This window comes from Leiobunum rupestre, chromosome 9 (assembly GCF_980474605.1).
Source record: "Leiobunum rupestre chromosome 9, qqLeiRupe1.1.hap1, whole genome shotgun sequence".
NCBI lineage: Eukaryota > Metazoa > Arthropoda > Arachnida > Opiliones > Sclerosomatidae > Leiobunum > Leiobunum rupestre.
Genome location: NC_143392.1, coordinates 25,158,140 through 25,168,815, shown reverse-complemented (window position 1 = coordinate 25,168,815; position 10,676 = coordinate 25,158,140). Strand labels below are relative to the sequence as shown.

General features: G+C 35.2%; 1 protein-coding gene across 1 annotated transcript; it reads right to left on the bottom strand.

Annotated features, from left to right (window-relative positions):
- Positions 1-504: 504 nt before the first annotated feature.
- Positions 505-1,815, bottom strand: LOC149926955 (uncharacterized). The gene is made up of 2 exons (XM_090157782.1): positions 1,657-1,815; positions 505-939 (listed from the first exon to the last, which is right to left on the bottom strand). Exons 1-2 carry the CDS (start codon positions 1,813-1,815, stop codon positions 778-780), a joined length of 321 nt encoding a protein of 106 aa, XP_090013908.1. The 3' UTR covers positions 505-777.
- Between the last annotated feature and the right edge of the window lie 8,861 nt (positions 1,816-10,676).

Below are 10,676 nucleotides of genomic sequence, written 5' to 3'. Positions count from 1 at the left end.
CGTACGAAAACAATTATCGTACCCGTCCATAATTTCGATTTAATTGGTCGTATGATAATAATTATCGTTCACGGCCATAATTTCGATTTACTTTTAGGTCGTACGATAATAATTATCGTTCACGGCCATAATTTCGATATAATTTTAGGTCGTACGATAAAAATTATCGAACACGTCCATAATTTCGATTTAATTTTGGACCGTACGGTAACTAATTTTTTATTTTTTTTTGTTTCATTCAAGACTTATCAATAGGCTTCATTTAAGTGTTATTAAAATATTTGATTTCTCAATCGACTAGGTTTAAACAAGATAAAATACAAATTCACGACCAATTTTCAAACGCACGATAATTTATTTCTAAATGCTATTTTCACAATCTGGCAACGTTGGTTAAAACAGGAAAGAAACTTACATATCTCATTCCGCGTTTGCTCAAACAGTAGTACTGAAGTAATGGTTTTTTATCATGGATTTGGGATTTTGATGAAAACGTAGCTCAATAGGTGGAGGATGATGACCATATTCCAAGGTCAAAGTCTGGTCGAAAGTATAAAAGGTACGTTTTTGCGGTTGATATGTCAAAAGATTTCTAGGAAAAAAAAGACAGTTGACAAGGGAAGCAAAAACTTTTCCCTTACAATCATATCTAAGTGTTAATTGACAGTCTGCTCAAAAAGGACGATAGGGTACAGTCTACGCCGTCCGAAAGAATGCCAGTTCGTCTTCGCTTCTCCGTCAGCTTAACTTCAAACTTGTAAGTCGATTGTTAGTGGTTTATTTTTCGGGTACTTCTCCGCAAGCCGGGTTGTCACGGCAACAGAAAGTACACATTTTCCGAACGATGCCAAACCCCTTTTCCAAACACCCACGTTGGCATTCCGTGGCGCATCTTCTTTCGAACAGCACCAGGGCACCTCCAACACGAGTCACGTCAACCTAACCTCACATCGTCAAGTACGCGAAATTACCAAAAAGACAAAACCCGCATTAGATACATCTAGAAAATAAAAAATGTTTTTCCCATTTACCAAAAAGTAATTGATTTTAATAGAATTTTCGGTTGCGGTTCAAACGTCTTTTCAAAATAAACATTATTACGAATATTATATTAGTTTTTTTTATGTAACAAGTGGTCTTTCCGAACTTGTCAAAATGTTGCTCTTTACTTCACAAGACACAGCTTTAGCGCGCGCTCGTAGCCTTGTCAAAGTAAGAGACTGTGACGTAAGAGCCACATTTAAACAAGAAGGCCACTTTACTTTATAAAAATAACTATTAATTTAGAAGACTTCATTAATGGGTATTGAAAAAGCGAATTTATAATTTATAATTTCTGTATCTTCGAGAGCTTCTCGCGGAATCTTGTAGGTGTAAGTTATAATTGCCAATAGAGTGGAACTTTTATTAGTAATAAAATAAATGCAAAATGAAGTATTTTCTATTTATAACAATATTATACTAGAATAGCTAAAATCTATTTCCACTATCGTAACTAATAAAAACGAAAGTGGGCGTCCGTCCCTTAGTTTCCCCCCTTTGTTTCTACTAGTTCTCAGGGAGGATATGCGGTTTAAGGCCCGAGGCGAAAAGGGCCAAATCGAAGTCTAGGCGCGGATAATCTTCAATCGGATGATCAAGACGATATTCGCTTACTTGGCAAAAATGGGCGTTTCTGCTACACTTGGCTAAATCTTTTTCGTCTTCGGGCACCAGGCAAGGGTGGTCCTTGTTGTAAGGCTCCCTGGAAACGTCCAAAAGGCAGGTGAAGCATTCGGTACGGTTATAATAGTCATCGTAGTAAAATTGACCCATCACCACTATACCAATTACAATTGGAAAATAAGGAATTTTGGCAGAAGATTACTTCTGACCAAATATAGGTCATCAAAATTACCCAACGTAATCGGTGTAAAAGCCTGTATACTTTAGTTATTAAGTAACTGATTACAGTATTACCAGTGGCTGTACTTACAAGGAGAGTACCCGTGGTGTTTATTGCCGATTTGTTACAAAGCTGGCCGTAATGTAGACCTACATGGCAACCGAAAATGTTTGGTCCACATTGTGACATTAAGGTAAATTTCATTGGGACATTTTTGGGGTAAAATTGTGGCAATTTTTGGGTAAAATAGTGAAAAAATCTTATTTTGATAAAAGTGGTAATTCTGGGAAAATTTAATTAAAATTTGAAATTTAAAACAGAGGAAATCCCATGTATAATTTGGACCACATTTAGGTAAATTTCATCAAGTTTAGAACATTTTAAAATTGTAACAATTTTTGGGTAAAATAAGGAAATTGAGATTTTTTTGTTTTAGTGGTCAAAAATATTTTCGGTTGCCATGGCAAATCGAATGGGTAGCGCAACGTCTCCTTTTGGAAAATCTCATATCTCATATAGGTCTAAATTACGCCCGACTTTGAACAAAATCGTCAATAAGCACCTCGGGTACTCTCCTTGTAAGTTTCACTTACGCCTGTCATCTGTGTACAGATTTTCAGGAACTAGTTACGTTGTAACATTATACTTATTTATAAAAAAATTATTCCTTAATCTAATTTTCAGAATTTTACCAGTTACACAGATCAGGTTAATCTTTTTATTCCCCTCACATGTTAATCTGATTTCAAAGTGTATTTGATTCATTATCTCAAAAAACCGATCAAAACTGATCCGCTAAAATTTATCTCATCAGATTCAGTTAGCTGAACAGTTATCTGACTTATACATTTAGTGTTTATATAACCTGGGGAAAGGAAATAAATATATATTAAAATTTTTAAATTGAATTTAATCGACTGATATGTAAATGTAAAATCGATAACTTTGAGGCATTTGAAATCAGCTCACCTGAATTCAGTTTCGGGTTTAAACTATCTGACTCTTATAAACTGATCTGGTAAAATCTGAGCGTAAATATGATATCCGACCTATCGTATACGTCTAATATTAACAGTATAGATAGATGGCTACTTCTATCGTAAGAAATATATAATATACTTCTGGTTTTAGTGGTAATATAAATTTACAATTCTGATCGAATAAATTGTCAATAACAAACTCACCATTTAGAAGAGATAATAATGACAGAAAAAGCATTGTGTTTCTGGATGGTCGCGTATAGCAACGGACAGGTCGATTCGGTGGTCAGTGTAATAATGATACGTCCAGAAAACTCTGTCTTGGTCCGATGTACGCGTAAACACTAAGGGGTGTGGACCAATCTACGTAAATTGTTTTTCGAGCGAGATATTTTATAGGCGCTTATTTTGGGCGGGGCTGACAATATAAGCCAGATGTATATATGGTCATTTTTCAAAAGTTCCACACCAGGGCGTTTGAATTTTACTCGTATGCGGAAGTAGGGAAAATTCCAGCCTATGATTGGTCGCATCTGATGTCACGAGGTACTGAAGAGGAGGAGCTACTCAATTTTCAACCATATTTTTCCAACGCCAGTATGGCCCTTTAACCTATTTAGAAAAGTGTAAAAATAGGGCCTGGGTAAATCCATGGACGGGGGACGAGGAATGTCAGTTGCGAAGCCATGATGGGGGGAGGGAGACACCCCCCCCCAAATAAAAGAGTCACAGGAAGCCCAGATGTTATCTTAAATAACGTGTTATGATTTTTCGAAGGTATTCAAGGTCATCATCTATTATATTGAAGAATTTCATTAAGGAAGCCTGATTTGCTTGAGATCAGAAGTATATTAACATTTCGTTTACGAAAGAAGTAGACAACTAGGCGATACGAAATCCATACAAATTTATAGCGTTGTTAATTTTCCGGAAAAATAAAATGCGTAAAAATGTCCAGAAAACATAAATTACTTTTTAAGGGTTTTTTAAAACTTTTTATCGATATAAAATGTCTAATAACAGTAAACATTCTACAAAACATTAATAGTGTTACATTGTTAATCAGTTTAAAGCTAGTCTAGAGGTTTAGTTTTACTTTTATAATCGAAAAAATTAGGCGAAAATTCCGCTTTATTTAAATTTGCAAACAATATTAGACTAATCATAGAATGGAAATTTTTTTTGTATTCGGAAAAATACGGAAAATATTCCGGGAAAAGGCCTCGGTCATTTTCCGACTTACAACCCTCCCAATTACAACGTAAAGTAGGCTACATGACGACGAAATTAGTATTTGAGTAAAACAACAGCAAAAACATTACCGCCTTTTAGGCTTACTATTTAGTCTTTGCAATGCTGCTTCCAACAAGAAGATGGCTAAAAACCATATCAAATTAACCTTGGGAATTGTGTTTTTTGATATAATAAAAATCAGCTAGGATAGTACACAAGGCACCACCCTAAACCCAAGTCATCTAGCGACTTTTATTGCCTTAAATTCAGGTGGCCGGGTAAAATTGCGTAGGAGGGTGGTGGCAAGACCTTCATCCCACGCCATCCAACAGCTCCCTACACTTACTATTACCATAAGTTAATGATACCTCTAAGTAGACAAATAAGACCTTTCAAAGTGGAATCTTTGTCCAGAAAATATGATGTCAAATCTTGTCTCTCCGATTCCCGCGAAAATGAAAGATTTGAAAAATATCTCGGACCCAGCGACGCTGTGCGGTCGAGAATGAAACTATATTGGGCTGAGATAAATAAACCAATAGCAAAAAAAACGTTCTTTTGCCTCTGCGGGGGGGAACGAATTTTCTAAGGGAATACCGAAATATATCTCTTTTGGGGAAGTTCAAGCTAGCCTTGCACCAAACGGGATTAAAGAAACGTCAGCTTCGGCAGTTCCAAGTGTATGTTAAGACCTATTGGGTACGAGTTAGTAGTAAGTTTTTTAATTTCTTCAAATTTGTTTAGGATTTAGCTATATTATCCCTTTTAATTATGGACTAATCTCCTTTTTCGCGTATTTTATCATCCTTCTCACAGTGACAGTCCATAGGTGGCTTCTTCTAACTTAACTTATGTTAAGGCTACTTTGATACGCAGTACGGAGAGTCTGAGAGACATAGGGCGATTTGGACAAGCATATCCGCCATAGGCAGCATAGCCATTTGTCTACTTAGATCCAGGTATCATTAACTTATGCTATTACCAAAATAAAAAAATAATTGAAATAATTCCAGAGCAAAATAAATAAAAAGCAAAAACATCCAAAATAAAAAAGCTTAACATCAATTCAATGCTTCGAACGGGGACAGCGCAGGACGAACTTATACGAGTGTAGATGTACCTTTGTGTGTACAGCCTGCACCTACTACAAGCTCCCTGTTCCCATTTTCTGGTGCTGGATTAACCTTTATTAATTGAGCCTTAATCGACAATTCGACATAAATAAGACCAAATATTGTTACTACTATTGTTACTAGGTATACCAAGAATGTATTTTTTATATAAATTATTCCTCAGGGTTGTTAAAAATAATTTCTTTTTCAAAAAGCAAAATACTTTCTCAATAACTCAAAACACAAACTGCATTTTAAAAATTGGTTTTCCTAAATGCAAAATATAAAATGGTTTTTGCAGCTCAAAATAAAAACACGAAATGCATTTTGAAAATTGGTTTTTCAAAATGCCAAATATTTTTACAAATGCACAGTTAGTTTGTAATTTTTAATAACTAATTACTAATTAATTAATTATTATTATTAATTAGTAATTAATAATAATTACGTAGATATTTGAAAACCATCCTCGCAGCCAGCGTGGGAAATAAAGCTGTGGCACTGTACAAATGTTCGTCTGCTTCTGAGTCAATGAATAGCTGAGTATCGCCATCTATAATTACTTGGGAGTAAATAGCAGACGAACTGCGATGATGGTACCTTGGGAGTACAAACATTAGGAAAAAGGATTTCGAAATTTGTTTTCCACTTATCAAACCGACAAAATGCAAAATGCCAAACAGTTTCCTAGAAACTCAAAATGCAAAATGAAAAATGAAAAATATTTTTTCTAACTCAAAGAAAACGTCATGAAAATCAAGAAAATCGGCCATTTCAGAGAATACGATATTTTTCGTTAGCAATAACGCATATTTAAAGTACTGGCTAGACTCGGGAGTCGGGACGAGTGACAATGACATTTCCGCACGTGTATCAAACGAAGTTTTTTAATATATTTGCGAGAAAATGATAATAAAACAAAGAACAAAATTGATATCTTTCTGCAAAATTTAATATTTTTATTGGAAAATAATAATGTTAATGTTGCGCTCCTATCGTAAGAAAGGAATCGAGTCCTAAGGGGGGGGGGGAGGTTTGAACCCCATAACCCCCCCCCCCCCCCTTATATACGTCCTTGTCTTCTACGAGCGATTTTAGTTGCGTCAAAAAATTTCAATTTCAAAGAATTTTTGGCCAATTCACAGTATCCTGCAACTCAGTTACGCACTATGGTGATATTTGTATGTAATACCAATTGAATATTAAGACAAAGAAGTCATTTTTCTCCAAATATTTGATCTTCGACTTTGAAAGGGCAACGAAGAGGTCAAGGTCGTGATTAGGGGAGTGTCGAGTTCATCGGCCACCTCGGGTCAGATATTACAATTAAGGGAAATTATACCAATTATAGGTTATTAAATAATCAGCTAGGCTAATACTCTTGGCACCACCTTAGGCCTAAGTCACCAAGCGACTTTTAAAACCATTAATTAAGGTGGCCGGGTTACTTACAACGCTTAGGAGGGTGGTGGCAAGCCCTTCGTGCCACGCGAGCCAGCAGCTCCGTACACTAACTATTACCGTTAACCTCAACAAGTTTTTCTAATATCATATGTAAATAAAAAAAAATTGAATTTAAATTTGAATTTGATAAACAACCACTACCATCGGTAGTTTAGCAGTAAGTCGTTACTATCTCTGTATCCATTTTTAGTAATCTGGGCCAAGGACAGGTTTATACCAGTTGAGACCCTAGAAGCTTGAGGGCCCGGCTGTGTAGGGTGGCACCCTCCTACGCAGTATAACACGGCCCCCTAAATTAATGGCATTAAAAGTCACTCGATGACTTGTGCCTAAGGTCGTGCTGATTATTATTATTATGAACTATTTCGCATCGGCTATCCGTAGAATCATTAGGAATACAATACAATTGCGTGTACTTAAATTTCCTGGATATCTTGTTTTATAAAATCATAAATTTTACGGATATTTTGCATTTTTAAACATTAACGTGATAACAAAAATATATTTATTTAAACTTGGGTAGAATGATTATGTTCAGTCCATCCGCGGGTATTTTGGTTGAAATTTCCCCTAGCACGATAAGTTAAGTTAGAAGAAACCACCTATGGACTGTGCGAAGGATGATAAAATACGCGAAAAAGTAATTTAATCCATAATTAAAAGGGATAATATAGCTAAACCCTAAACAAATTAGAAGAAATTTAAAAACTTACTAATAACTCGTATCAATAGGTCTTCGAGCAAACAAAAAACGCGAATCTCGGATAGAATAGATCTTCGAGAAATTAACTACATAAAAACTAAATAAAATAGCATATAGAGTGTTGTCGTCTGAAACCCTGCGACGTCACCATTGTAATATGCCTATTGATAAAAAACGGTAACTGTCATGGCGGCCACTACCCCTGTAGCACATGAAGTCGTTTTAGGGTCGGGGTACGGTCGAAAAGTCGCTTTATAGTTGACGACCAAATGCCGACCTAAAACGTCCGAAAGTTTTTCGACACTAAAACCGTAAATCCTTTTTTGGGACTATTTATGGTCGGTATGCCGACCATTATCCGACTTAAAATATACCTTACATTTAATTATTACCCCTGTGGCACAAAGGGTCTATTTAAGGTCGCGCTTTGCCAATTAATCGCTCAAAACTGTGAAACTTTGGCGATGTAATAAAACAAATTGAAATATTTTTAAAATAACTTCCTTTCTGTATTATATTTTTTCGAAAAAGATTATATATTCAATCTGAGAATGTTTCTTTATTAAAAATCTCTCAGCTCAAGTAGGTTACATTCGTATAGCTAAATATGTTAGGCTAAGATATTATTAATGAAGATTTATTCGGTTCTTTTACTAAGCCCGAAGAAACTCTAGAACTCTGTACTCTAGATTCAAGAGCTTTCCAATTGACGGAAATAAACTCATTGTTTCACTCCCGTTCATGGGACTTGACCAACTACATTCATGTATATAGCTATTTATATAGCTATATTTACGGTTTTATTTGGTCATTTTCAGTCACTTAAAATATCAAAAAGTAAGTCGTTTCGACGTAATTATACATGTTGTCAGAATTTATAGCCCGGTGTACCGGTAAGAAAAGAACCACACCACCGGAGGCCTATCATCAGAATGCCCTACGCCAGCGTCCACAAGCCCGGACAGGTGACAAAACCAGCATGGGTAGCAGAACCCCACTACTGATGGTCGCACCCTCGACGCAAGCCGCTCAACCCAGCAGAAAGCGCAACAATGGGACGACCAGCCCGCCACTTCGCACACAGCAGTGGGACAGAGAACGGATGCTCTAGCAACGCCGGCCGACACCCCACCTAGAAAGGCAGGGAGCCAAGCCCATTGGAAAGAGCTCCTAAAGGGGAACGGCGGGCACATGGCAGCCCGCATAACCCGGGTCCGCCGTGCCCTCATACGGAGGTCCGCAGCCCCACAGCAGGCTACTCAATCCGCCGAAGCGGCCAGGTTGCCCGGCCCCTCTCCGTTAGCCTGGGCCGAAGCCCAGTATCCAGCCCACACCTGACCGAAGTCGGAGGTGGAGATAGGACCATTTGGACGGAGCTAACATCTCCCAGAGCGCCACCGCCCTTATGGGTTACAAGAGCCGGACCCCGACTCCCCGGTAAAGCCACCAGTTATTGCACACTCCGACCCCTTGAGGGCCGACGTAATTATACAGTACATTCTAAGTCGGAATGACGTCGGTTCTTAGGTCTATTAAAAGGCGGTAAAGAGTCGACGTTTTGTAGTCGGCCGACGGTCGGCCGACCCTTTTACCCTTAGGACATTTGGACCCTAAATCCAAAGGTCGGCTGACCGTTGGCCGACTTTAGTGTTTAGTACCATTTGCCGACGTCGGCCCGACTCTAATTTGCTACAGGGGTATTAACACTACAGCTGTGACGTTACAAGTTTTCAAAATCATATCAGACGACAACACTCTATTTGTACGAGTTATTAGTAAGTTCCCCTAGCACGAGAGGGGGGAGGAAAAACCTCACCGGTTTGTCCTTCAATCGCCTCGCAAGACGTCAGTTTCAGGCTGATTTGAATTTTTTTTTATCAAAAAGGATCTTACTGTTTGAGCGTGAGGGGATTGCAAGCAAGACCAAAAATCATCTCACCATAGTCATTATCCCTAAATATAAATAAATACATTTAAAATAAAATGAAATAAAATAATAGTATAGTAAAATAATAGTATAATAAAATAATAGTATAGTAAAATAATAGTATAGTAAAATAATAGTATAATAAAATAATAGTATAATAAAATAATATTATAATAAAATAATATTATAATAAAATAATAGTATAATAAATTAATAGTATAATAAAATAATAGTATAATAAAATAATAGTATAATAAAATAATTAGTGTTGTTAATTTTCCAGAAAATTTTTCGCAAATCGGAAAAATAAAAAATTGAAACATAAATTACTTTTTAGAGGTTCTTAATGTTTTTAACTTTTTATCGATATAAAATGTCTAATATCAGTAAACATACTACAAAACATTAATAGTGTTACATAGTTAATCAGTTTAAACTAGTCTAGAGGTTTAGTTTTACTTTCAGATTCCCAACAATTAGGTGAAAATGCCGCTTTATTTAAATATGCAAACAATGTATTAGACTAATCATGGAATGAAAACTTTTTTTATTTTTTTCGGAAGTAATACGGAAAATTTCCGGAAAAAAGGCCTCGGTCATTTTCCGGAAAATTTTTCGAGCGGGAAATTTTCCACTGAAAAATTTCCGACTTACAACACTAAAAATAATAGTATATTAAAATAATAATATAATAAATAGTAATAAAATAGTAGTACATTAAATAATAGTATAATAAAATAGTAATAAAATAGTAGTACATTAAATAATAGTATAAGAAAATAGTATTAAAATAAAATAGTAGTGCAATAAGTAATATAAAAATATAAAATTGAAGACACCTGTGTATATTTTAATAAGAATAAATAATAGTATAATAAAATAGTAGTAAAATAATAATAGTAGTGCAATAAATAATAGTATAATAAAATAGTATTATATTAAAATAATAATATAATAAAATAGTATTATATTAAAATAATAATATAATAAAATAGAAATAAAATAGTAGTATATTAAATAATAGTATAATAAAATAGTAGTAAAATAAAATAGTAGTATAATAAAGTAATATAGTAAAATAATAGTGTAATAAAGTAATTTAGTAAAATAATAGTGTAATAAAATAATATAGTAAAAAATAGTATAATAAAATAATAAAAATAAAATAAATAAAAATATAATGAAACCCGAAAATGAAGTCACTAGTTCAATGGCGTTGAGCTGATAATATGGCGCGTTCTATGCGGAACAAAACATTGAATACACCTGGTTTCAATCACACGTAAAGTACTCTGATAAGAAGAAGGAACTTCGGTGCAAGTATCGCGTTTAATTAATAACTTATTAAAGGTCATGAGTTAGATATCGGGTT